Genomic DNA, 27,035 nt, shown 5'->3' with positions numbered 1-27,035 from the left:
TCCACCAAGATTCAAAACCGGGACCTATTGTTTTTGTAATAGAACATGTAACCAGTGAGCCAAGCTTCTAATTATAAGATCTTATACAAACGAACGTATATATTTCTATGAAACACGAAACACATCATGACATAAAAAGAGATTTTATAACTTCGCAGTAGCTTGCCTATGATTTTCATTTCTGTGTGTAGTGTCACATGTGTGCTCATGACAATACTTTTCACCACAAAGAAATCAGAAGAGTCTACCCTCATTTCACGCATCCTCCAAGTACATTTATCATCTACAGATACCAAAACCACTCTCTCTTTGTTAGACCATCGATACCTAAACTCAAACTTATACTCCAACTCTCATGTCCTCATCTTCTGCATTAACTCAGCCTTGTTCATGAAATATTTATTAATATATATATCATCAGCACCTTGTGTTGAATGTACACCTCCTATAGGAATCGGACTACGATGTGGAGCAGGAAGCAGATCCAATGACTTATTGCCTATTCCCTTTTCAGTCGTTGAACATGTATTACTATATGGCACAGAGATGGAAGAAGTTCCGACTGATGGATGAGGTTCCTACAAACACAAAAATAGATAGGCATATGAACAAAGAGTTAAAATTGAAAAAAAAACGACTAGAAACGGATCATATCTGTATATTGCAGTATTTAGGAAGGTCATCCTAAAACTAAATGTATCCTTCCTAAAACCTATGAATTTGAGTTTTTACCTTCTGGTTTTCATGTGCAGCAGAGATAAAAGAAGTTCCAACTGAAAGATAAGGTTCCTACAAATACAAAAATAGATAGGCATATGAAAAAGAGTTAAGATTTAAAAAAGACGACTAGAAACTGATTATATCTGTATATTGCAGTATATAGGAAGGTCATCCTAAACCTAAATGTATCCTTCCTAAAACCTATGAAATTGAGTTTTTACCTTTTGGTTTTCATGTGCAGCAGAGATAGGAGAAGTTCCAACTAAAGGATGAGGTTCTACAAACCCAAAAATAGATAGGCATATGAATAAACAGTTCAAATTGAGAAAAAAAGACGACTAGTTCGGATCATATCTGTATATTGCATTATTTAGGAAGGTCATCCTAAAATTAAATGTATCCTTCCTAAAACCTATGAAATTGAGATTTTACCTTCTGATTTTCATGTGCAGCCGTTGAATGTGTACTTCCTATAGAAATCACAGCAGAATCTCGAGCAGATGTCCATTCTAGTGCCTTCTCCAGCCTGCATAAATGTCACATAGATCCTAACTTATAAGATTAATGGTAATGCATGGAGATAAGAAGTTTTGGTTGCTTACCTCAAGTTCTCCAAATACCAAATCGTCAAGTTCCTCGCAGATGCAAACTTCGTCTTCATCATCCAAACTTTAATTCACCAACAAGATTTAATCAACTCCAGAAACCATATAAACAAAAACAAGGACAGGACTACAGATCACGAAATACAAATCCGATAGAATCTTAGATCGACATAGTTCCAAACACATGATCTTTCCTCAATAAACAAAGCTTGTGGATTCGTCAGAGATTTCGCCGATTTAGCACGAGCGTAAGCTTCTTTGACTGAATCATATATCATATGTTTATATCATCTACCTTATATCATATGTAAATGATATGATCATGGAAAGCACAAAGGACATGGAACGTGATAAAGAGCTTGTAGCCGAGGAGGAGCTTGAAGCAGAGGAGCCGCTTGAACCTGAGGAGCATTTTGAACCACAAAGTGAGCTTGTACCGGAGAAAGAGTATGGAAAAGATGTTATCTTAACCTCACTGGTTTTGATAAATGATCATCAAATGGGCATGTGTCTCATTTGTACTCTTTTTCCCTTGTCAAGTTTTGTCCCAATGGGTTTTCTTGACAAGGTTTTTAATGAGGCAAATGATTCACATTCAAATCACCCATTTGTTGATCCAGCCCATGGAATAATATTCATAAGTTAGCCCCATGGAATATATATGGAGTCCAGCCCATTTTATGGCCATTACAAGCCCAAGAAGAGCCCAAACCAAGTGCTTAATTTGCTGGTCAAGAGGAGTGACGAAAATAGGAGTTCAAGGGTCATCTTTGAAGCCAAAGGGTCTTTTCTATTCAAATTCTATCTTTAATATTTTGTTAAGTTTCTAGGCAGCCTTGGAGCTTGTTCCAAGACTTGTCTTTCTACATTCTCTTCTCTCCTTCTCCTCTATATATTCTCTTGTAATCTCTTATGAGAACTTATCTTTCTTTTTATCAAAAACCTTTTCTAAGAAGATCATCTTGTTGGTGCGTATATCCAGCAAAACCCTTAGTCTCTTTTGGTGTGTATATCCAAAGGATCTAATTTTCGGTATCGTGAAGTTCTTCCCCAAACTTTTGTGATACCCATCGATCCATTCTCTCGTCTTTGAGTCATGTGTCGTCTCTAACTCGAGATCATCTATCCATCCTCACGGCTTCGCAGCCACCTTTATCTCTTGCTCAACTTTAGAGTGCCGTTTCCTCGGGAGGATCGTGTCAAGTGGTGTCAGAGCACACTCTGAAAGTTGAGTATTCTATCTTGTCTGTTCATCTTCTTACTCCGTTTGTCATCTTGTTTTAGTTTTCATAACTAATTGGTATGTGCTAAAATCGCGAAATCAACTGTCACGGGTTCGAAATCGAGTCTAGTGTTTGTTAAAATTGTTTCTGGAATTTTTCTGCGCGATTTGATAATTTTTAGTCTCCGAACAAGTGAAACTGTCGTGATTAGGGTTCTAGGAGAATTTTGTGGTATTTGAAGAGTCATTTCGTGTTTGTTTCAAAAGGACTAGTTACTGGTGTTGTTTTGTTGTTTCTATTGCAGAAAGGATGGCTGAAACCAATGAGGAAGAGAGTAGCTACAATCGGAACAACAAACTTTTGATTGAAGCTATGAAGAAAATGATGAACACCGAATTGGAAGCTTTTCGCCAAGAGTTTCATCAGAATTTAAGATCTCCAAGGAGAAGCCAAGAGCAGCATGAGCAGATCACATATCAAAAAGAGGCAAAACCAAGGAGACCCCAGGAGAAACCTAATTGGAGAAGCAGATCAACCCAAGATCAAGCAAATAGTTACTACTACAATCGTGGTGATCAAAGACGTGTTGAGAAAGCTAGACCACAACATGATGAAGTGAAAGAAGTTAAGGCCATGGAGCCAAACCAAAAGGAAAGTCTAGCCTTAGCAAAAGAACAGTTCGAGGATGAACTCTTGAAGATTCTCAATGCTTACAACAAACCTAAGAAAGCTAAGTGTGTTCTTACTTCTAATTCAGAAAAAGCTAAGCTTGATCTTCCTTCTAAATTTGTGAAAGATACGTGTGATCTTTCTGAGAAACCTGATTTTGTGCTTGAAAATGATCAACCTTGTGACAAACTAATCCTTTCCAAGCCGGTGCAACCGAGTAGTACTTTTTGTTTTTCACAGGTTATTGAAGAAGAATCTCAGGAAGAAGTTCAAAGGAGTTTGCCATCGATTGTTACTAATTTGGAGCAGAAAACTATCTTTGTTCCTGAACCAATCCTTGAGTCAAATGAGCATCATCAAAAGCACTGTAAGGAAATTGATTTGATTACAAAAAAGCTTAATGTGTTTGTTTTGATTTCTGCTCAAGATGAAAAACAATTTGGTTTGGAAAATGTGAAAGAATTTCGTGTTTCAAATTCTGTTTTTGACAAAATGATTCCAACTTTTGATACACTCACACTTGAAAGGCTCTTTAAGTCAAGATGTTTTCTGTTTGATGAGTTTCGTGAATTTAACTCTTCTTTGAGAATTTCTTTGTGTAGCAAAGCATTTGAGCTGTTTAGAATAAAAACCGAAAATGCATTGGTTAAAACTTTTTATAAGTTGCAAGAATCAAATCTGTTCAATGAGCTTTGCAAACCAACCTTGAAGGATTGTCTTTTTGGATTCTCTATTTCAAGTATAATGCATTTGTTCTGTCCCATGAGTGCTAAAAAGGGAACAGGAGCTAACTACTTAGGAGAAGTAACATCAAGAAAAAGAACATTCAAGGTTCCACTCCATATACATGACAACGTGAGGAAAGCTGAAGGTGCACTAAACATATTGGCAATCAAAGAAAAGCCGCCGGATTTGCAGCAGCCTCAATCCATCTACAAGAAACACAAACAAGGAGCCATGAGTGGAATTGGAGAATTAACTCAAGCTGAAGCAGTTCTGGTCCACAATCAATTATCTAAAGCTGAATACAATAGTGTAATCAAGGAGAAACCACCAGATGCTACACCACGAATTAAAACCCGAGGTAACTATCTAAACTCCCAAAAACGAATGAAAGCTAATTTGCTTTCCCTTGGTTCAGATTGCACAATTTTGAGGCCAACCAAGAAGACTAATGATCGAGAGATAAGCACTCATCATTGGAATCAATCAAGAGATCTTCGTGAAGATTGTCAAGATCAATTTCGGCCAAAGTACACAGAAGAACGCATAGGCAAGCAATCAAATTTGTTTGTGAGGGCTAGTAAGGTTAAGAAAGCTGTGTTATCAAAACACCAATTATTATCGCTTAATTATAAGAAAGCTCTCATGAGCTTGACTAACCCTACACAGGTGCTGCCGAGTGAGATAATGTCTCTTTTGCAGGATTATGAGGACATGTTCTCGGAGGATAAACCTATAGGACTACCATCCATCCATGATGATTCTCAAAGACACATTTGGAGACCAGGAGATTATCTAGGACGTTCAAGTCCTACACCTCACGAGATTTTGGTCATTTTACTTCACATGTTTCACGAGGAGCCTAAAATGGATCTTTCTTCATTGGCTTCATTCCATACCTATCAATGGCGACCAGGAGAGTTTTTAGATACCTCTAGTGAGGAGGAGTTGGTCACCAACAATGCCTTGATCCAAGAAGAACCCCCGGATCCAACACCACTTTCATTAATCGTGATGATACCAAGCACCAAACACACTGCGAACCTTATTCAGGTAAGTAACTCTTTCACTCGCTTGGTTTCTCATATTACAAGAACTGTTATTATGAGTTTATCAAATCTAGGAAACATCGAGAAAGAGTTAGATTTATTTAAAGAATATTTGGAACCAAACTCATGTCTTAGAACGCAAGTAAAACATGAACATTTCAAGGATAATGCATTGATAAAAGCTGAGACATGTTTACTTGGTTATAGTGATTCCATGACTGTGATAACACACTTGCTCTTTGCCAAAGCTGTTGACAACATTGCAGGTACAAAAGAGGAGCCACCGGACTTAGAAGTTCTCTCGTCTAATTTCTTTGTGAGAACTGGCATTGGAGATGTTGTGATACAGGATAAGAAACCTATTGCTTATTTCAGAATGATCTTTGAGGTTGGAGAACAAGTATGGGTACACTTGAAGAAGAAACGATTTCCAGCTAAAAATAAGTCCAAACTGATGCCAAGGATCAATAGTCCATTCAACATAAGAAGAAGAACAAGCGACAATGCTTATCAACTTGATCTGCAAGGTAAGTGTAATGTGAGTTCCAGTTTTAATGTTTCTAACTTAGTTCCTTTCATCGCAGACAAATCAAATTTGAGGTCAAATCCTTTTCAAGAGGGAGAGGATGATATGATCATGGAAAGCACAAAGGACATGGAACGTGATAAAGAGCTTGTAGCCGAGGAGGAGCTTGAAGCAGAGGAGCCGCTTGAACCTGAGGAGCATTTTGAACCACAAAGTGAGCTTGTACCGGAGAAAGAGTATGGAAAAGATGTTATCTTAACCTCACTGGTTTTGATAAATGATCATTAAATGGGCATGTGTCTCATTTGTACTCTTTTTCCCTTGTCAAGTTTTGTCCCAATGGGTTTTCTTGACAAGGTTTTTAATGAGGCAAATGATTCACATTCAAATCACCCATTTGTTGATCCAGCCCATGGAATAATATTCATAAGTTAGCCCCATGGAATATATATGGAGTCCAGCCCATTTTATGGCCATTACAAGCCCAAGAAGAGCCCAAACCAAGTGCTTAATTTGCTGGTCATGAGGAGTGACGAAAATAGGAGTTCAAGGGTCATCTTTGAAGCCAAAGGGTCTTTTCTATTCAAATTCTATCTTTAATATTTTGTCAAGTTTCTAGGCAGCCTTGGAGCTTATTCCAAGACTTGTCTTTCTACATTCTCTTCTCTCCTTCTCCTCTATATATTCTCTTGTAATCTCTTATGAGAACTTATCTTTCTTTTTATCAAAAACCTTTTCTAAGAAGATCATCTTGTTGGTGCGTATATCCAGCAAAACCCTTAGTCTCTTTTGGTGTGTATATCCAAAGGATCTAAGTTTCGGTATCGTGAAGTTCTTCCGCAAACTTCTGTGATATCCATTGATCCATTCTCTCGTCTTTGAGTCGTGTGTCGTCTCTAACTCGAGATCATCTATCCATCCTCACGGCTTCGCAGCCACCTTTATCCCTTGCTCAACTTTAGAGTGCCGAGTCCTCGGGAGGATCGTGTCAGTAAATCATCTACATACCAAAACCACTCTCTCTTTGTTCAGAATTCGTAAAGCATCTACTTATCAATAATTTTCAATTACAAGTCTCATCTACTTAAGATTTCTAATGCAATCAAGCCCAACAATGAAAAAGGTAAGAGATGAACAATGACACATCAGAATTGTTTGTGCTGAATCAATGAACGCACCTACAATTTGTCTAATTCCACAATAGAAAGCCATAATTCAACAATAAACGCCTAATTTTGTCAACACGATTGGGGAAGAAGAAGAAAAAAAAATTGGTGAAAGAGATCCATTTAGACCAGTTTGAAGTTCGAAAATAGGTGAAGCTTTCTCCGTCGCCGGCAGATCTCTCCGTCGCCGGCAGCTCTCTCCGTCGCCGACAACTATCACCTGAAATCGTCTCCGTCGTCGCCTTATCGTGGAGTGACGACAGTTATCGTGAAATGTTTTTTCCCTTCCTTTTGTTTATTAAATTTATTAAATTAAAAATAAATGAGTGCTATTTTTGTCAAATAAACTAGGAGATGCTATTTTTGTCACAAAAACTTCATTTAGGGCTATTGGAGACCATTTCTCTATATCTTAACGGTACAATAATTATTTTTGAGAGTTACAATTATTTAGTATAGTAAAGAAAATAAGAGTTAAAAATTACCAAATTTAAAGGTTCTTAATTAAAATAAAAATTACTTCATTTCCGAAATAATATTTAATTAAAATTTAAGAATATATTTGGTAATGTTAAAGTATCAATTCATAATACCGACTAAAATATAAGAAGAATTGTGTATGTGCTATTATTATTTATAATTATAATATAATATAAACAAGTAACATTTTCTAAATTGAAACAATGGTAGTTTTTAAACAAATGAATAGATAAAAAGGAAAAACTAAATATTAATCAGTGTTTAGGAAATTAACATAGATTGAAAAAACTAAGGTGATTTAAAATAAAACAAAAAAACTATTTAGACATCACAAATAAAAATAAAATAATCTAATCAATAATAAAACTGTAAGAATAATATTTGAGAATGATATTTGGAAGTTAGAGTAGTGATAGTAATGGTAGATCGAAGAGTTTTTAATTAGAAATAAAGATGATTTTGTTTTTGGAAAAAAAATATTTTAAAATTAGAATAATTTTTTATGCGTTTGTAAGTTACACATTTTAGAAAAATCAAATTTAAGAATATTATCTAAAATCATAATATATGTCAACATATATATGTGAAAAGAGAATTTTATATTTTCAAACGATTAAGATAAAAGTACAAGATTTGACGTTGAAATCTGATGTACGTGGTTAGAAATGAGTTCATATACGAGATTTGTTCTCTATAAAACAATTTCACATGCACCAAAACATGGTTAAAGAAACTTCATGACAAATATTTGTCCAATATATTTTAACTTTCACTTAAATGAGGAAGACCATGCAACTTATTAAAAAATTGAATATTGAAATATAGTAAAGAGGAAATAGATATGATCTGTTTTGGGAACCAATTTGTAGTCGAGAATATTACATGTGATTCATTAGATAGTGAAAAAAAGTAGATGTCGAGAGACGACGAGTGAATCATCCAAGATAACAAGAGAAATGTAGTGAACAACGTAATTATTTTCTAAGTTTTGGACTAAGAATGCAAATGATTAAAATAAAATCTCTTCAAAGTCGAATGATTATATTTATAATAAAAATACGCATTAATAAAAAAATTAAATTAAAATCCCGCGCAACGCGCGGATAGATATATAATCTAGTGTTTATAACATTTGAGCATTTTTTTTGCTGATTTTATGATTTTCTTTTTTACGACTTTTATAACATTAATGACATTATACAACTCAAAAGTCTTTTTGTAGTTGACCCACTACTTCTTTTAAGTGTTTATATACCCAGGCCTAAAACACTTTACATGTGCATCAGAAGAACAAGGTAATACCTTAGTTGGACTGTGTCCAAACGTGACAACTAACATCATCCTATTCCTATCCTTCTCACATTTGATAACATTACTCAGAAAAACAATAGCATTTAGGGTATAGTTTATCACAACCTGGATACAAACAAAAACTGCATAAAATGGACAAGAGAATGAGATTGATCTATGACAACAATATGGCAGCCCCACGATATAAATGCCTGAAAAAAAAAGACGTGGTGGAAAAGTTGCTGCTTATGATACAAATTTGTCTCTGTGACTCTTTGCTTTATGTTTTTCCATCCTGCCAAAGTTCCCAATTCAGACATTATGAGGACGTATTTCTGAGAATCGGATCTGGAGAGACAAGATAAATCTGTTTCATAAAACAAAAATGATGATTTATGAGAAAAGAAGAGACAAAACATTTTCAACGTAGACACTACTATAGAACACACCTCAAGGTTTGTTGTTAATCACCAATAGTCATTACAGCTGCAAGCCCCGTTTTTCATATGGTGGAATCTCTTTATATCTCGCATGATCACTTCTCTACCAACTATAACTGCCATTATCTTCCATGCGTTATGACAATCAACACACACACGAAGGTTTTTCATCACAGTGAAAGGTTTACGGGGCGGGGTGTTAAGAACAGCACGAGCAAAAGCTATTCTCTCGCTATGACCAAGAAGTGCTGTCTCTTTACTCTCTTGGTCTATATCATGCAAAGCAGGTTTTGTATCAGCGACATAGCCCATTTCCACCATATGCATCTTTAGATTCCTCAATAGCTGGAACAGTTCATCATTCTCAGGAAGATTGGTATCCCCTGCCTTAAAGTTCAGCATCGTACTTTTGACTCCGTGAAGAATTCCTGACCTTTTCTTTAGAATCTCTTTCTCAATATCTGATGCCTTGACAGGTAGAAATCCTTCCCGAGATTGTTTGTTCAACCGTGTAGGATCTAACAATTCAACAACTTCAGCACATCTGTCTCCAAGTTCTAAATTCCCATGCACTCGAGAAAGATTCATCAATGTTTCCCACACATCAACATTTGGCTCCATCGGCATTCTCTCCACAAATTCCAAAGCCTCATCTAAAAATCCGGGTAACGAATACATCTCAACGAGGCTTACATAGTCTTCAATGGAAGGGACAATGCCGTAGTCTCTGGACATTGACTCAAAGTGCAATAGTCCCTCATCAACATCACCTAGCATACCACAAGCATAGAAAATTCCTCTAAATAGTTGAGCATCGGGTCTGTTTCCTTCTTTTTTAAAGCGAGCAAACATATCAATAGCGTCTTCCCCAAAACCATTCTTTGCAAAACATCTTATTATAATGTACCAAGTCTCTAAATTCTTCTCAGACATTTTCTCAAAAACATTCGCTGCTTCATTCGCCAACCCACAGTTGGAGTACATTTCTAACAATACATGGTTAGAACTCACATCTAAATGGCTAACGGAAGAACTAATCTTCCCATGAACAACCTTGGCCTCTTGTAAACCCTCTGCTTCCCCACACAGCTTCGCTAACCGTAAAAGTCTACTCAAAATAACAACATGATTCATGCTTTCCAATGTATCTATAGTATACAATGCCTTTTTCACCTTACCTTGCTTGCAAAATTCGTCAAATTCCTTAATCATGATGTCAGTATAATACATCAAATAATTCGCATCTAAATTGTTGTTAACCAAAGCTCTGATCTTCCCAAGAACAGAAACCTTGGCTTCTTCTAAAACACTGACTTCGTAAAAAACATTTTCTTCCATACATAGCTGTGTTAACCTTAAAAGTCTAGCTAAATCCATAACATAACCCTTCTTCTCCAATTTTTCCATAGTAGTTAAGGCCACTCTTACATTCTCTTGTATGCAATATTCATCGAATTCCCCAATCATATCATATACCTCGCTATCAACAGTCGTACCTGAATGCCAATTATAATCAGGGTTTGTCCCATACCAATGGCCTTGATATTGAGATTGGACCTGAGAATTAGACATACTAGGACTCTGCTTCCATGACTCCTCATTTCTTCCCTGATTCGAACCCCAACTCTGACTTTGTGTGTGAATACTTTCACTAACTTCCCCAGAGATCCCAGTTCGGTTCTGGCTTCCTCCATCGAACCCTTCTCCAGGGTTCATTTGTGACGAATCATTAGAGTTTCCAAAATCTAACCTTTCAACAGCCGTGCAGAGATTCTTCAGAAACTGATGGATTCTTTTCTCGTTGGCTATGGAGAATGAAGAACTCTTTCTGTGTAACAATGATATCTTCGTATACATCAGAAGAGCAGAGACCAAAGTGATAATAGAATCCCAGTTTGGTCTGAACGTCTGTTGGTGTTTGGTTTAACGGCGACGAACCTGAACGATAATCCGAGCGAGAAAATTAGCATCGACGCTCGAGGGTAAAGTTGTAATTTCCGATAATGGGCTCAAATGGGCTTAAGTAAATTTAGCTTTGTTAAATTCGGCCGAGTTATATTTCAAAAATTCTCTCCGGTTAGGTTTCTTCTCCGGCTAAATCATGTTTCGTCGTCTGATTCTCCGGCAAGCAGCCGCCGTTGCCGCGGAATCGAAGATTGCTCGTGACCGTCTTCATGGATTCGATCAGCGAGTATGCCATTTTCGTTGTATGGATTTCGATTGGAAATGAGTTTGGTTATCGGTTCAGTGATTTACGTTTGTGGTGTTTATGGTTTGAATCAGAGAGGATTACACAGTAGGAACAAGAAGGCAATGGAGTATGTAGCCAAAGGATGGAGCGCGATTAAGGAAGTAGACAGAGTTATTGATTACTGTGAACTCAATGATCGTCGTCTAATTCCTCTCCTCAGGGTATTCTTAACTCTTTCTATGTGTGCCATAAGTTCCAAATGCAATCTTGTGTTCTAATTGTTGTACAAACATGCCATTGATAAGTTTTTGTAGGATAGTCAAATTGTTTGAATGTAGTTTTTTTGGTTATATTTCCAAATAGGATTTTTTTTTTTTTTTTTTGGTTATAGGGAGCTAAAGAGAACTTTGAACTTGCTCTGGAAGCTGATAATTTGAACACTCATGCTAGATATTGGCTTTCCAAGTTGCACTTGAAGTACCATGTTCCTGGAGCGTGTAAAGCTGTGTAAGTAAATCAATTGTCAGATAGTTACTCTCTGATTCTCTGTCAAACTGCAATCTATGGGTTGATGATACAATACAGTAGTTATATTAATAATATGTTGATACTGTACTTGAAGTTGTATATCGAGTAAACTCAGGTGTCTTCTGAAAAGCTAAGTCATTGAGGTTTAATATCGCTGAATGTGCCACGGCTTTTCATACCCTGGAAGGTTTTCATGTAGTTTTCAGAAGAATTTTGTCATGTGTGCAAGGATTTTGTTGTTGTCATCTTATCCATGTTATTGTCTTCGATTATCACAGTGGAGCTGCTTTGCTTGTTGAAGCTGCAGACATGGGTAATGCAGATGCTCAATATGAGCTAGGGTGTCGTTTAAGAGTCGAGGTCAGGCTTCCTTATAATTTTTCGCTCGTAACCATCCCTTAATAATGTTTATAATATCAGTTTTGCCCGACTGCTTCGAAATTGAGAACCTCATAGGTAGATACGTTAGAGCTTCATCTTTATCTTTGTCAGTTCCATTAGTGCTTTAGTGGGCTACTCTTAATTGAGAATTGTCTGCTTCTTGAGCAGCATTATATTCTCAGATTCGAAAGTTTACTTAGTTAATATTTGTTTCCCACTCATCCGTAAACCGCCCCAACATTTCATACTAATTGTAATCTTTCTTTCAGAACGATCATGTCCAGTCGGATCAACAGGCGTTTCACTATATAGAGAATGCTGTTGATCAGGTATGAATATATTTCCCAACCCAGACAATTGTATGAATGTAATATTCAGCAATTTGAGCGAATCTCACCTGGAATTGGTAACCTGCAGCTGCATCCAGGTGCCCTCTATCTTTTAGGAATAGTGTATCTGACGGGAGACTGTGTGAAGCAAGATGTGGATTCAGCTATATGGTGTTTCCATAGGGCTTCAGAGAAGGTAAAACACTTTATGTCTCAGCGAATTTTTTTTTTTTTTTTTTTTCTGATTTTGTATGTAGATTAGTACCACTTTAGCAGTGCTTCAAAAGAGTTAGCTTCTGTTTCTGTTTCATCACTTCCTCATACGTATATATATTCTGGGCTGTATTGATCATGTCTTGTACTTGTGAATTTGACGAAACAAGCATTGTCTGATGTCAAACGTTTTGTAAATTTCAAAGAGCATGTGTGAAAAGCGTTAGACATCTTCCTGTAGCTTCCATAGACTGACTCACATATGTTCAGGGACATGCCGGTGCTGCTATAGCGTATGGATCTCTTTTACTTAGAGGTTAGTAATCCACTTTCAGCACAGACAACTCTTACTTCTTTTACATCAGATCCTCACGATTGCCCAGAGTTGATTTGTTGTGGCCACTCCTTGCACTCTTAGATCATAGGAAGACAACAATATCATGTCATTTCTTGCTTTCGAGGTTAACTTGCTTAAGCTATCAACTTTTCAGGCGTGCAAGTCCCAGAATCTCTTACAAAATTAAACGCCGTGGGAGTTTCACCGCCCAAGAGATCAAAAAAGAACCTGGAAAATCCGGGGATGAATCCATTAGAGATGGCAAAAGAACAGTTCCAAATCGCTGCTAGAGCAGGGTGCGATCTGGGGCTGCAATGGCTGCAAAGGGTGGAGCAGGAAGAGAAACTTCTTATGAGTGAACAAGATAACGAATGTGCCTATGTATGATGCACTGCATATGTAATACTTAAGTGTCTCGTGACGCGAATCATCAAGCAGCTTAAGGTGAAAACTTTGTTGTACCCGCTAGAAAGATATCTGTCAACAGAAAAGTAAAGAGGAATATAATTCAGCTTTCAAAATATAAATGGCCAATGAGGTCAAAACTGAAGAATCATCAAGAAAGAATCTTGTTTGTCCACAAAGCTCTTAGTAAGACTCTTGTTGCTTCTTTGCCTATTCAAATTTGATCCAACAAAATATATATATCAATTTGGTAGTTTTCAAAAGGAGTAATCAACTCTTTTTCGGTAGTGCGAACATCATAAACCATAACAAGCCGGGTAAAAAATATCAATTACGGTTCACTAATTCAGTCTCTATACAATAATCTAAATATACTGGTTCGAATAGGAAAAGCCGAAAAGGTAAATAAACAACAACAAAAACAGAGTTCTGACAAACAAACAAAAAAGGAAATAACAATAGATAAACGTTGACATGAGTTTATGAAAAACGAAATAAGTAGATGAAACCCTAACAAAAAAAAAAGGAAACTTAACATAAAAAAAAACTTATATAATAACATCAACAGACACTTCTTTCTCCTTCTTTCTTCACATCTCAACAACTAACGATTTCATCTCTTATTGTGTCTACTTAAGTTTGTTGATAATGGAGACTGGAGATTTGAAAATCGATATCACTACGAAGACGTACAGTCAAACTCAAACCTCATCTTTACCCCTGAGCCTCAACATTGTTTGCATCAATCTCTGTCAACAATTCGAGAGGTTTGTGATTGACAAATCCGATGGAAGCGTCACCTTTACTGGATTTTATCCAGCACCTTCTCTCCCTATCTCTCAAATTCTTTTGAATCTCTTAAACTACGAGTTCACTACGTTTCATATCTTTCCGCTTCTCAATTCCCGTCTCCATGATCCTTCCTTGTCCGAATATATCGCTGAGGTAATCGCTGCTCGAGCGAGTCTAAGCGTTGGGATTTTACAACCGTTGTTCATGTCCGTTAACGTAGTTTTTACGCAAGAAGTGTTCTCAGTGATTCCTGTTTCTTGTCTTCCCAAAGAAGAAACTCAAGAAGAAGAGGACGAATCAACATGTTCGATATGTTTGGAGGATTTTTTGAACTATGGCGACAAAGATGATAAGAGAATAATAAAGTTGCCAAATTGTTCGCATCTATTTCATATAGTATGTATCTTCGAATGGTTAATGAGGTGTAATTCTTGCCCTCTCTGCCGTCGAATTATTATCGAGGAGAGTCAATATACTTGTATAATGGAGTCTGAAATCTGAATAGTCTATGCTTTGTGTTCTAATGTATTGCAATTGAAATTGTTTTTGCTGCAGGACATGTAATGAAACTATTTAGATTCGTAAAGTTTGTTGTTTTAGTAAAAACATAATGAAAACTCTGCTCACATTATAAAGTCTTCTTCTTTTCATGTTACTCATAAATTAGAGAAAATAACATCCAGTGCAGGTTTAGACAAACAACATTACCAAGATAAAAAAAAGTTCGAATATTGTACATCTTACTAATATCATTGATAGCCTGAAGAAGCTGTGCCAGTGTTGCCCCGAGCTGGGCTAGGGCTGTGACTTGAGTTTGGGTTTGGGTAAATGGGCATTCGAATGTGACTATTAATGATACACTTGCAAAAAAAATGTTGTTTGGAAGATATTTTTACAGAAACCCATTATAATAAATAACATCAACAGTCGATTGTCTCTTTGTACCTCATCATCTTCTTTTGACGATTTCATATCTCTTGTTTCTCTGCTTTGATTTGCTGACAATGGAGGCTGGTATTTAAGCAGCTCCTCTTACCGTCAGTCAAATCCTTTTCAAATATATTTGACCATGAATTCACTCTGGTGCATCTCTTTCTGCTCATCAATTACCGTCTCCAAGATTCTCCCTTGTCCCCAATGTATCGCTGAGATTATTGCTGCTCAAGCGGTTCGAAACATTGGAACGTTGGGGGCTCAATAAATTTTTTTTCCCGTTTCTGTTAACGTGGTTTTGATCCAAAAGGTGTCATTTAATGAAGATATTCAGATTCGTTAAAGCTCCTCTTTCTAGTTATAAAACACAATGAAAACTCGCATTGTGGGTTCTTCTAGATTCTATGTTACCCATAAATTAGAATAAAAGATTCAGTTCATGTTTAAGCATATTACATTACATTACTAAGATACAAAAAGTTTGAATCTTTTACACCTTACCGATAATCATCGATAGCCTGAAGAAGCTGAGACGGTGTTGCTGCCGGGTCAAGCTGTCTGCAACCTCTGGGTGCACCTGGTGCTTCTTGACCTGTGAGCAAGTAAGACGGTATCTTGTGAGAGAATCTTGAAATTTCATCCCTAAGGATCCTTCTAGTTTCTTTGGGATCCAAATGATGGTGAAACACGGCTTTGAAACCAGCAACTTTAACCAGAGGAACCACTGACACACCATATTCCTCTGTATATCCTTCAACTACTTCAACTATATCGTACTCAACTGTTTCGACTCCTGTAAGATAGTTCCAGTCAGGGGACCATTTCCGATACAGAGCCCATACATCGCCTCTTCTAGGATATATAAGAAATTCCCCATGACTGCCTTTGACCAGGTTTACTTTGTGTGAGAAACTGTAAGGTGACCTGCATATTTGGGTTTTCCAAACTCTAAAACCTCCACAACTTTTAGGTATACCAAAACCAAGCCAATTTGTTGAGCTAAGCTCACCGTTTGTTACTGGAGTAAGCCAACTCATTCGCACCTTGAATGGATCTACGGAGATAACATTATGTATCAAGGCATATGATCGAGGCATCCCTTCAAGAGAATCGTAAAACGCCCATATCTGGTCATCCCTAATTGACTTTTCAGTTCGATCCTTCTCAAAGTCACAAAAATCTGGAGCAGTAACATCTAATGTCAAGGCTCCCAGGGAATTCAAATCCTTGTCAGTAGCAGAAGTATCCTCAACGGAGTCCATGCAGCATGATTCAATGGCATTTTTGTTTACTGAAGAACCTGCATTGAAACCATTGAGATCCTCAGTCTCCATTCCCCTTTCGTTTGCGTCAGTTTCAGTTTCAGCGACGATGGTGCATAATGCTGGCAGGTTTCTGCTGATTACTGATTTAGCTTTCTTCTTCAATAAATTCTTCAGCTCATCCTCAGAAATTTCTTTTACACCGGTGGACTTGGGAGCAAAACAACTTGCAATGTTGGCACCAGCAACTGCATTTTCCGTAACCTTTCTTCTTTTTGGAGGAATTGTTGATGAAACACCAGCCACCCTTTTGGTATACTCTCTACGCACAACCTCATCTTTTCGTGACCCAGTCTGTGTAGCATGAGCAGAATTTTTGGTTCCAGTGAACAACCCCCAATCAAAGGAATCACATTCACCATACACCCCATTATTGTCTCTTCCAGATACATTTTTCTTTCTTCCGTCCGTTGTATTGCGGAGAGAGTCGAATTGGTGCTCGTGAAAGGTCTTGCGAATCGAACCTGAACCTGGAGGATCTGTTTCCACCGCTATAAATGGCTTACGACAGTTGGGACACAAGAGGTTTTGATTTAGATAAACACGATGATATTCATACTGTGTTCTGCAAGTACGGCATACAGTCCAAAAGGTCCCATCAGCAGTTGTTTTCTGGGCCGAAGTAGGAGTAGCGGCAGCAGAGGCGTCACTTGCCCGTTTTATACCTCTCTTTGAACTCTTTACTTTGGTTGTGTTAGCGCTAGCTTTAGTAACTTTCTGAAATCCATTGGTTGCAGGCCTTGATGATGATGCCCCTCCTCCCTTATACAATCCCACATTCCTCTTCAGGTCATAGTCAGCTCTCTTTGCCTTGTCAGAGAACACACCCCATGCCTGCGAAAGAAACTTAAAGGCTTCCTCTGCTCCGACAGACTTGTTCCTGTCAGGATGAAGCATTACAGCCAACTTTCTGTAACGCTTCCTCACAGTTTCGTGATCAGCCTCAGGGTTCAGACCAAGCACACCATAGAAGTCTATCTCCCCATATATTATATTCTGAGCAGATAAATGAACATCAAATGTGGCCACCATTTGGGCAATTCCATCGAGTTCAGGATACAGGAACTGAGCCTTCAAGGCAAATTTCCTGGCCCCCGCAAAATCATTTGCTAAAAACTTCCTCTTTGCAATCTCTCTAGCTCTTATAGCGTCTTCTTTATTACATTCCATTTGAAGTCTCCTAATTTATACCCTCCTCTACAAAATGCCACGAATGGAGGAGCAGGGACCAGACTCTAATACCAGCTCGGGAAAACTGAATCGACTTCTCAATAATGTTGCCCGAGAGATGGATTGGATACCGATTCTTTGAGATAAACTTCAGACAGTTGTATACAACGGGAATTAAGCACCAACGACAAATCCGCACTGCAAATACATTTGGAAGTTAATTAATTAGACTAAAGAAAATCTATAAACCGAAAGGATAAGGTTATAATGATGAGAGAACTGAAGGCAGAAACAATCCAAAATAAAGCCACAAGTTACCAATCAATGTATAAATCTGATCCAAAAATGCAAAATGATCCAACTCAAGATTCCTAAACGTGACAGAATAACACTACTTATGATCAAGACATTTATTCTTGACTCATAAAAATGCTGCATTGCGGAATCCATTGAAATAAAAAGGAAACCCTAATAATTAAATTACCAGAAATGTATAACTCTTCTAAATATCAAGCAATTTGGACAAGAAGCCATCAGTTATGTCTTCAAAAACTAACTAAACCTAAATGTATCAGCCAGGGACATTGGTCGTAATTCTAAAACAATTCAACATATATCACTAAAAAAAAAATTCAAATTCACCAGATTTCCCAAAGTATTCTTCAATAAAGTGTCGAATGTTAAAACTCCAAGTGGGTAGTAACCAAAGATCGGAGTATTCACAAATAACAAATACAGAAGCAAGGAGACTGAATCTTACATATGGACGATACCGGAGAAGCGAAACGAAACGGGAAAGGAAGAGAATTTTTGGTTGTGACGATACAGATTCCAGATTTTTTGCCGAGGAAAAATGGAATCAGAAGTAGCAAAGCGATCCCAAAAGAGAATTTTGGAATTAGATTATCTTCTACGAAAATCGGCGGCGCTTCACAATTCTTGAATCGAAGTTTGTCACTGCTCTGAGTTTTGTTTTTTTTTCTCTAATTTCACAACTCGTTCCCTTGATTTTTTTTTTTTGACTGCTTAGTTAATTCATTAGTACGAAAGAGTGTTTTATATCTTGGGACCGATAAAAAAAGAGACACCGGTTAGATTAATTAATAAAAGGATTAAAAAGATTAATTAAGAAAAGGATTGATTTTTTGTTGACTAAAAGAAAATATTAATTTGTTTCTTTCTTTGGTGTAGAAAATAACAATTTGGCATGTGTAAAAGAAAGAAGAAATTAGGAGAATGGCTACATAAGGTATTCCAATTTTAAGAATCTACTAATTAGCTGTCTTAATAAATTAAGAATTATCCTTGTAACTAAACATAATCTATGTGTTCCATTTTGCAAGTTTGTTATTACGGGTAGTTCCTGCAAAGGATCGGTTTTTTTTTTTTTTTTTGGGATCAAATCTATATAGCCAAACAAGGCTTTAGAATTAATTACAATATCTTTAATATGTCTCTTTATTTAATTGTTGCACCAAAAAATCTCTTTATTTAATTAAAATATATTTTATAATGAAAATTTTAAAATATATTTTCTAGCCTCTTTCATTTTTGAGAAAGAAATATAAAAAATGAGAATACTATTATAAATTATTATATAATTAATTAATATTGAGTAATTCAAAAAGAAATGACTAAGAGAAAATAAGAAAACAGTCTATTCCTCCACGAACTTAGTTGCTTTATAATGGAAAAACGGTCTATTTCTCTACGAAAAGTATCACATCACGATAGATACAGCCCAATCTATGATCACGTGCTAGATATCCCCGAAAAATAGTTTTCAACCTATAACCTCCCGAATCCATAGTTCGAAAGCTATTTCTACACTTTGAGTTGTGCCTACAACTACATAAACTTAACTAAAATTTGAATTTTCTATAAGAACAATGTAATTCTGGTCAAAACTAGGCCTGCGACTTTTACCCAAATCGAGGAAACTGAACCGAGTCGAACCGAGTATTTCGGTTTTCGGTTCGGGTTCGGTTAGTTGTGATGAACTGATTGACATCTTTGAAAATAGAGAACGGTTATCAGTTTGGTTCAGTTCGGCACTGTCGAACCAATCGGGTTTCCGGTTATATTTCGTTTTAAGGTTTTGAGATATGTTTGGCTATGGTGGATGTAGGTTTCTATGTTAAACTAGGGTTTCACAGGTTGAAGATGAAGTTTTCATAAAGCTTTGCGTTTAAATGAAGAAAGTGAGTTTTCCTCATAATTAAAATATTTTGCGTATGGGCTTGGTCCAACTTATATTTGTCCAGTGTCAAATAACAAAACAATTGTTTTGTGTTTTGGGCTAACTAAATTGAAAGCCCACTAATCAAAGAAACCCTAACCCTTCTTCTCAATTTTCCACCAGTCGTCGAGTTTTCTTCTTCCGTTCTTCAGAACAAAATCTTCTTCTTTAGTTCTTCTTCTTTTTAGTCGTCGTCCTTGTTGGATTATCAAATCCGAAACTGTGGGAAGTTTCTGAGACGGTGGCGGTAGGTGAAAGGCGACGGTTGGGGGACGTCGACGGTTTGAGGACCATCGATTGACGTTGGGTGTGCCAGCGATTTCAGTTACTTTCGGTTAAATCATAAATAACCAAATTAACCGATATCCGAACCGTAATTAATTTCGGTTAATTTTGGTAGAATTTTCAAAATTCTGAAATAACCGAAAACCAAACTAACTGACTCGGTTCGGTTCGGTTAACCCAAAGTCGCAGCCCTAGTCAAAACCATCAAATCGACAAACGATGTTACTGTTCCATTAACAAATATTAACTAGGATGCCATGTTCGCAATTGAGGTTGGCACGTCGTGCCACAAAATGAGGTCGTTCTAACTACCTAATGAGAAGACTGTAGCGTCCCGTCCCAGACGTCTCGGCGTCCGGCGACCATTGACGCACGTTCGCGCCTCCTCCCGGCCGAACCTCTATATTTTTCGCGATTTAACATAGAATTACCTTTACGAGGCTTATTTCTATAATCGCTTTCTTATTACCCAGCGGAAGTCTTTCTACCCTTGGTCTAATTCCAACCATCCCTTGTACCGGTTTGATTGTCTTTGTCCCTTAGACTTTAGATCAATCATTTACTCGGTTAAGTCATGCAATTTGTTCGCTAACCATTCTAAGTCTAACGATTGCATATTCCTATATCCTTAATCTAACGGCCAATTCCCAAACGTCTAGATTAACTAATAAGTTAGATTCGTTTACATACGTTGGCCAACATGCGGATGCGATTCCTCTTCGATCCGTCCATTGATCCTTCCCTTAGCCCTTTTGTTGCCTTATTCCATTCGTACAATGATTCTTAACCAATCATGTATTGACGGACCAATCTCTATCGTTACTAAGCCATACATCCAACCAACCTGTAGCGTCCCGTCCTGGACGTCTAGGCGTCCGGCGACCATTGACGCACGTTCGCGCCTCCTCCCGGCCGAACCTCTATATTTTTCGCGATTTAACATAGAATTACCTTTACGAGGCTTATTTCTATAATCGCTTTCTTATTACCCAGCGAAAGTCTTTCTACCCTTGGTCTAATTCCAACCATCCCTTGTACCGGTTTGATCGTCTTTGTCCCTTAGACTTTAGATCAATCATTTACTCGATCAAGTCATGCAATTTGTTCGCTAACCATTCTAAGTCTAACGATTGCATATTCCTATATCCTTAATCCAACGGCCAATTCCCAATTGTCTAGATTACCTAATAAGTTAGATTCGTTTACATACCTTGGCCAACATGCGGATGCGATTCCTCTTCGATCCGTCCATTGATCCTTCCCTTAGCCCTTTTGTTGCCTTATTCCATTCGTACAACGATTCTTAACCAATCATGTATTGACTTACTAATCTCTATCGTTACTAAGCCATACATCCAACCAACCTGTAGCGTCCCGTCCCGGACGTCTCGGCGTCCGACGACCATTGACGCACGTTCGCGCCTCCTCCCGGCCGAACCTCTATATTTTTTGCGATTTAACATAGAATTACCTTTACGAGGCTTATTTCTATAATCGCTTTCTTATTACCCAGCGGAAGTCTTTCTACCCTTGGTCTAATTCCAACCATCCCTTGTACCGGTTTGATCGTCTTTGTCCCTTAGACTTTAGATCAATCATTTACTCGGTCAAGTCATGCAATTTGTTCGCTAACCATTCTAAGTCTAACGATTGCATATTCCTATATCCTTAATCTAACGGCCAATTCCCAAACGTCTAGATTAACTAATAAGTTAGATTCGTTTACATATCTTGGCCAACATGCGGATGCGATTCCTCTTCGATCCGTCCATTGATCCTTCCCTTAGCCCTTTTGTTGCCTTATTCCATTCGTACAACGATTCTTAACCAATCATGTATTGATGGATCAATCTCTATCGTTACTTAGCCATACATACAACCAACCCCACTGGTCTAAGTCCCTACGATAGAGATTGGGGATCGTACGTTTCCCTTGGTTCACGGTTAAGCCGAAGGCTTTACCAACCACCATGGACCGGGCGGGTAAACAGTTAATAAACCGTAGGCGGTCATAGTGATAAACGACCGGATCGGAAACATGGATGGTTTGATAAGTCGAGGGCTTGATCTTCCACCATGAAACCCAAGGGTCGTCCATAGATGCAATCTCACCGATAAAGGGAGAAAGCACCGAGAATGGGTAAGGAGCGTGATTCTCCACGTAAGGAACAAATATCGCGGCCGCCTTTATGAATCAAATGTCGCAGCCTTGGTGGATCTGATCGGAAATCTGTAAGACCTACGGTTACTCGACGGATAACCAACGGGAAAGTCCACGGTGAGAACCGATGGACAAAACGGATGTTGGACCCGCGAGCAAACCAATGGTTGACGGACGAATGATTTTATGGGCTAGCCTACGATAATCGGATGGATGAATCCACGGACTTTTGGGTGTGATAATGATATTGTTGGGATGGCATGGATGGATCGATAAGCCGAAGGCTTTACTGACCACCATGGACCGGATGGGTAAACTGTTAATAAACCGTAGGCGGTCGTAGTGGTAAACGACCGGATCGGAAACATGGATGGTTTGATAAGCCGAGGGCTTGATCTTCCACCATGAAACCGAAGGGGCGTATGTTTGGAGGACGGATGGACCAATGAGCCGAGAGCTTGATTCGGCCACCGTGAACCAAGGGAAATGTACGATCCCCAATCTCTATCATAGGGACTTAGACCAGTGGGGTTGTGTAGCGTCCCGTCTCGGCGTCCGGCGACCATTGACGCACGTTCGCGCCTTCTCCCGGCCGAACCTCTATATTTTTCGCGATTAAACATAGATTTACCTTTACGAGGCTTATTTCTATAATCACTTTCTTATTACCCAGCGAAAGTCTTTCTACCCTTGGTCTAATTCCAACCATCCCTTTTACCGGTTTGATCGTCTTTGTCCATTAGACTTTAGATCAATCATTTACTCCAACTTATAGCGTCCCGTCCCGGACGTCTCGGCGTCCAGCGACCATTGACGCACGTTCGCGCCTCCTCCTGGCCGAACCTCTATATTTTTCGCGATTTAAAATAGAATTACCTTTACAAGGCTTATTTCTATAATCGCTTTCTTATTACCCAGCGGAAGTCTTTCTACCCTTGGTCTAATTCCAACCATCCCTTGTACCGGTTTGATCGTCTTTGTCCCTTAGACTTTAGATCAATCATTTACTCGGTCAAATCGATTTCCAATCGGATCCACCAAGGCTGCAATGTTTGATTCATAAAGGCGGCCGCGATATTTGGAATTAGACCAAGGGTAGAAAGACTTCCGCTGGGTAATAAGAAAGCGATTATAGAAATAAGCCTCGTAAAGGTAATTCTATGTTAAATCGCGAAAAATATAGAGGTTCGGCCGGGAGGAGGCGCGAACGTGCGTCAATGGTCGTCGGACGCTGAGACGTCCGATACGGGACGCTACAAAGACACTGTTACTCGTCCTTAGATGTCACTTGCTCTCTACGCCACACCTGAGGCGATTCGCCTTCCCAATTTGTCATCTTCTTTCCCACCATCGATTTCATGGAATTGGGCCTCACCAGCTAGTCCTAGAAGCTTCCAGACTAGGAAAATATGTGTAAACAATGTCCGAACAATCGATTTCGGTCCCATAATATGCTATGTGATAACATGGTATTTTCACTTATATTTGCTATTGTTTTTTTTATGTTTTAGGAAGTGTTTGGTGTGATTCCAAGGTCAAAGAGGAGATATACAAGTATCTATGCTTCAAGGAAGAATTATGAGTTTTCAAGCAAAAAAGAGAAATAGTCGAGCAAAAGCTGTTTCAAGGAAGTTTGGTGTCGAAAATATGGTAGGATCACAAAAAGGCCCAGAAAAGCCCCTAAACGTCAAAATTTGGTGTCGAAAAAAAAACAATGGCACGAAGATCCATTACCCATTGCCCCTTTTGAAGGGCTCTCTTTGGGCTTTCCTAAAAGGTATCACATGTCGAGTTTGGCCTCACGGTTTAAAAGTTATGGCGTTCCGGAGGTGATAAGTCATAAGCAACAAAAAAAAAGAAAAAGAGGGATGCAACACGAGGACTTCCCGGGAGGTCACCCATCCTAGTACTACTCTCTCCCAAGCACACTTAGCTGCGGAGTTCTGATGGGATCCGGTGCATTAGTGCTGCTATGATCGCATCTGTTAGTACATGCAATGCAATCGCATTTATCCTTTTTGCGGACTCTAAAAATCATTCGCGGTGGGTCCCACCTGCTATGTGGGCCTCACCATCTAGTCCTAAGGAGCTTCAAGACATGGAAAATATACGCAAACAATGTCTGAAAAATCGATTTCGGTCCCGAAATATGGTATGGATCACAAAATGGCCCGGAAAACCCCTTAAACGTCAAAATTTGGTGTCGAAAAAAAAACAATGGCACAAAGACCCATTGCCCATTGCCCCTTTTGAAGGGCTCTCTTTGGGCTTTCCTAAAAGGTATCACATGTCGAGTTTGGCCTCACGGTTTAAAAGTTATGGCGTTCCGAAGGTGATAAGTCATAAGCAACAAAAAAAAAAAAAAAAGAGGGATGCAACACGAGGACTTCCCGGGAGGTCACCCATCCTAGTACTACTCTCACCCAAACAAGCTTAACTGCGGAGTTCTGATGGGATCCAGTGCATTAGTGCTGGTATGATCGTATCCGTTAGTACATGCGATGCAATCACATTTATCCTTTTTGCGGACTCTAAGAATCATTCGCCGTGGGTCCCACCTGCTACGTGGGCCTAACCAGCTAGTCCTAAGGAGCTTCAAGACATGGAAAATATACGCAAACAATGTCTGAAAAATCGATTTCGGTCCCAAAATATGGTATGGATCACAAAATGGCCCAGAAAAGCCCCTAAACGTCAAAATCTGGTGTCGAAAAAAAAACAATGGTACGAAGACTCATTACCCATTTCCCCTTTTGAAGGGCTCTCCGAAAAGGTATCACATGTCGAGTTTGGCCCCACGGTTTAAAAGATATGGCGTTCCGAAGGTGATAAGTCATAAGCAACAAAAAAAAAAAGAAAAAGAGGGATGCAACACGAGGACTTCCCAGGAGGTCACCCATCCTAGTACTACTCTCGCCCAAGCACGCTTAGCTACGGAGTTCTGATGGGATCCGGTGCATTAGTGCTGGTATGATCGCATCTGTTAGTACATGCAATGCAATCGCATTTATCCTTTTTGCGGACTCTAAAAATCATTCGCGGTGGGTCTCACCTGCTACGTGGGCCTCACCAGCTAGTCCTAAGGAGCTTCAAGACATGGAAAATATACGCAAACAATGTCTGAAAAATCGATTTCGGTCCCGAAATATGGTATGGATCACAAAATGGCCCGGAAAACCCCTTAAACGTCAAAATTTGGTGTCGAAAAAAAAACAATGGCACAAAGACCCATTGCCCATTGCCCCTTTTGAAGGGCTCTCTTTGGGCTTTCCTAAAAGGTATCACATGTCGAGTTTGGCCTCACGGTTTAAAAGTTATGGCGTTCCGAAGGTGATAAGTCATAAGCAACAAAAAAAAAAGAAAAAGAGGGATGCAACACGAGGACTTCCCGGGAGGTCACCCATCCTAGTACTACTCTCGCCCAAACAAGCTTAACTGCGGAGTTCTGATGGGATCCAGTGCATTAGTGCTGGTATGATCGCATCCGTTAGTACATGCAATGCAATCACATTTATCCTTTTTGCGGACTCTAAGAATCATTCGCCGTGGGTCCCACCTGCTACGTGGGCCTAACCAGCTAGTCCTAAGGAGCTTCAAGACATGGAAAATATACGCAAACAATGTCTGAAAAATCGATTTCGGTCCCGAAATATGGTATGGATCACAAAATGGCCCGGAAAAGCCCCTAAACGTCAAAATCTGGTGTCGAAAAAAAAAACAATGGTACGAAGACTCATTGCCCATTTCCCCTTTTGAAGGGCTCTCCGAAAAGGTATCACATGTCGAGTTTGGCCCCACGGTTTAAAAGATATGGCGTTCCGAAGGTGATAAGTCATAAGCAACATTTATTGGCCCCAGGAGGTCACTGTAACACCCACGTCCCACGATCCTAAAGGGGGCTGGTTTGTTTTAGGGAAAACTAGATCATGGTCGAGAAAGACCAATGAATAAGGTAACCCAAGGAAGGAATGAAACGTTTAAGTCATGAAAGGGGTAGATGACTTAGACGGTTTCGGGATAATCTAGTGATCATGGAGAAATGACCTTGGAAAGATTAGGAATGGCGAAGTCAAGGCCGAGAAACGGACCGAAAGACTTAGCCGGAAAGAACGGACAAAAGAGCGAGTTAATCTAGCTAGGTGAGCTGGACAAGCTGGACGAACTAGCTAGCTCAGCTAGGTGAGCTAAACCAGCTGGAGGACTAGCTAGCTCAGCTGGGTGAGCTGACCGACAGCTCAACCGAGCTCGGTGAACTGATCGAGTACTGACCTAGCTGGGTGGTCCGGTCAGCTAACACTCGAGCTGGTGGACTGTGGTAGCTCAGGATGAAGAGGTGTAAGGTCGAGCGGTTACCGATGAATGGTTACCGTTGGCCAAAGGGTGGATAAGGCAAACGGTTACGACCGGAAAGACGCAATCTTCCGGAAGGGTGCAATGAACGGAGGTGATGTTTCGGAAACACACCCATTTGGCCCCTATATAAGGGAGGACGTCCAAGGGCTTTAGGATAATCCACACACACACTTCACAATCACCATCACAACCCAAACGGGGTCCCAAAACACTCTACGAAGTGTTGGTCGAAAAGTGGGTGCGGCTCGGCGAGTATCTCCGGAATCGGAATGGATTCTCGGAGCCTCGACCGAACTGATGCGCATGCTACCTCCCGATCCAACGGTTCGATAGAATGTATTGAGGGATGGATGGGATGGACCGATCGTCTTAGAGACGGATCGGATCGGACAAACTGATCGTCGTACGGATGGATCGGATCATAGAAGAAGACGGATCCGGATAGACCATCGCACAGACGGATCGACCGACCAGGATAGGCGGATCGATCATCGTGTCAACAAGT

General features: G+C 39.1%; 5 protein-coding genes across 7 annotated transcripts; 2 read left to right on the top strand and 3 right to left on the bottom strand.

Annotated features, from left to right (window-relative positions):
* Positions 1 to 345: 345 nt before the first annotated feature.
* Positions 346 to 1,087, bottom strand: LOC9314931. Its single transcript, XM_021027907.1, has 4 exons — positions 1,057 to 1,087; positions 942 to 997; positions 733 to 789; positions 346 to 578 (listed from the first exon to the last, which is right to left on the bottom strand). The coding sequence occupies exons 1-4, from the start codon at positions 1,085 to 1,087 to the stop codon at positions 354 to 356; spliced, it is 369 nt and encodes a 122-aa protein (XP_020883566.1). The 3' UTR covers positions 346 to 353.
* Positions 1,088 to 8,493: 7,406 nt separating this feature from the next.
* On the bottom strand, positions 8,494 to 10,838 carry LOC9316754 (pentatricopeptide repeat-containing protein At2g25580). 3 transcript variants are annotated; one of them, XM_021027936.1, is made up of 2 exons: positions 8,901 to 10,838; positions 8,494 to 8,746 (listed from the first exon to the last, which is right to left on the bottom strand). In XM_021027936.1, exon 1 carries the CDS (start codon positions 10,746 to 10,748, stop codon positions 8,919 to 8,921), a length of 1,830 nt encoding a protein of 609 aa, XP_020883595.1. In that variant the 5' UTR covers positions 10,749 to 10,838; the 3' UTR covers positions 8,494 to 8,746; positions 8,901 to 8,918. The 3 variants fall into 3 exon arrangements, with proteins under 3 accessions (XP_020883595.1, XP_002878863.1, XP_020883594.1); XM_002878817.2 differs by having other exon boundaries at positions 8,494 to 8,818; positions 8,901 to 10,829; XM_021027935.1 differs by having other exon boundaries at positions 8,494 to 8,799; positions 8,901 to 10,829.
* An 83-nt stretch (positions 10,839 to 10,921) lies between these two features.
* On the top strand, positions 10,922 to 13,426 carry LOC9316753. Its single transcript, XM_021027937.1, has 8 exons — positions 10,922 to 11,082; positions 11,175 to 11,303; positions 11,474 to 11,589; positions 11,889 to 11,970; positions 12,261 to 12,320; positions 12,409 to 12,516; positions 12,804 to 12,849; positions 13,025 to 13,426. The coding sequence occupies exons 1-8, from the start codon at positions 10,993 to 10,995 to the stop codon at positions 13,255 to 13,257; spliced, it is 864 nt and encodes a 287-aa protein (XP_020883596.1). The 5' UTR covers positions 10,922 to 10,992; the 3' UTR covers positions 13,258 to 13,426.
* A 487-nt stretch (positions 13,427 to 13,913) lies between these two features.
* On the top strand, positions 13,914 to 15,259 carry LOC9314930 (NEP1-interacting protein 1). The gene has a single exon (XM_002880639.2). The coding sequence runs from the start codon at positions 13,924 to 13,926 to the stop codon at positions 14,566 to 14,568; it is 645 nt and encodes a 214-aa protein (XP_002880685.1). The 5' UTR covers positions 13,914 to 13,923; the 3' UTR covers positions 14,569 to 15,259.
* A 131-nt stretch (positions 15,260 to 15,390) lies between these two features.
* Positions 15,391 to 18,583, bottom strand: LOC9316752. The gene is made up of 2 exons (XM_021027934.1): positions 18,253 to 18,583; positions 15,391 to 17,690 (listed from the first exon to the last, which is right to left on the bottom strand). The coding sequence occupies exon 2, from the start codon at positions 17,490 to 17,492 to the stop codon at positions 15,498 to 15,500; it is 1,995 nt and encodes a 664-aa protein (XP_020883593.1). The 5' UTR covers positions 17,493 to 17,690; positions 18,253 to 18,583; the 3' UTR covers positions 15,391 to 15,497.
* Between the last annotated feature and the right edge of the window lie 8,452 nt (positions 18,584 to 27,035).

The sequence above is a fragment of the Arabidopsis lyrata genome (genome assembly GCF_000004255.2).
Source record: "Arabidopsis lyrata subsp. lyrata unplaced genomic scaffold ARALYscaffold_4, whole genome shotgun sequence".
Classification (NCBI taxonomy): Eukaryota; Viridiplantae; Streptophyta; class Magnoliopsida; order Brassicales; family Brassicaceae; genus Arabidopsis; species Arabidopsis lyrata.
This window is presented reverse-complemented; position numbering and strand designations above follow the sequence as displayed.

Coding starts and splice junctions, on each gene's coding strand:
- LOC9316753 (XM_021027937.1), top strand. CDS start 10,993: ATGTTTCGTCGTCTGATTCTCCGGCAAGCAGCCGCCGTTGCCGCGGAA. Junction 11,590..11,888: donor CCTGGAGCGTGTAAAGCTGT/GTAAGTAAATCA, acceptor CGATTATCACAG/TGGAGCTGCTTTGCTTGTTG. Junction 12,321..12,408: donor TAGAGAATGCTGTTGATCAG/GTATGAATATAT, acceptor GGTAACCTGCAG/CTGCATCCAGGTGCCCTCTA.
- LOC9316752 (XM_021027934.1), bottom strand. CDS start 17,492: ATGGAATGTAATAAAGAAGACGCTATAAGAGCTAGAGAGATTGCAAAG.
- LOC9314930 (XM_002880639.2), top strand. CDS start 13,924: ATGGAGACTGGAGATTTGAAAATCGATATCACTACGAAGACGTACAGT.
- LOC9316754 (XM_021027936.1), bottom strand. CDS start 10,748: ATGTATACGAAGATATCATTGTTACACAGAAAGAGTTCTTCATTCTCC.
- LOC9314931 (XM_021027907.1), bottom strand. CDS start 1,087: ATGCAATATACAGATATGATCCGAACTAGTC. Junction 998..1,056: donor AGATATGATCCGAACTAGTC/GTCTTTTTTTCT, acceptor TTGGGTTTGTAG/AACCTCATCCTTTAGTTGGA. Junction 579..732: donor CTGCACATGAAAACCAGAAG/GTAAAAACTCAA, acceptor TTGTGTTTGTAG/GAACCTCATCCATCAGTCGG.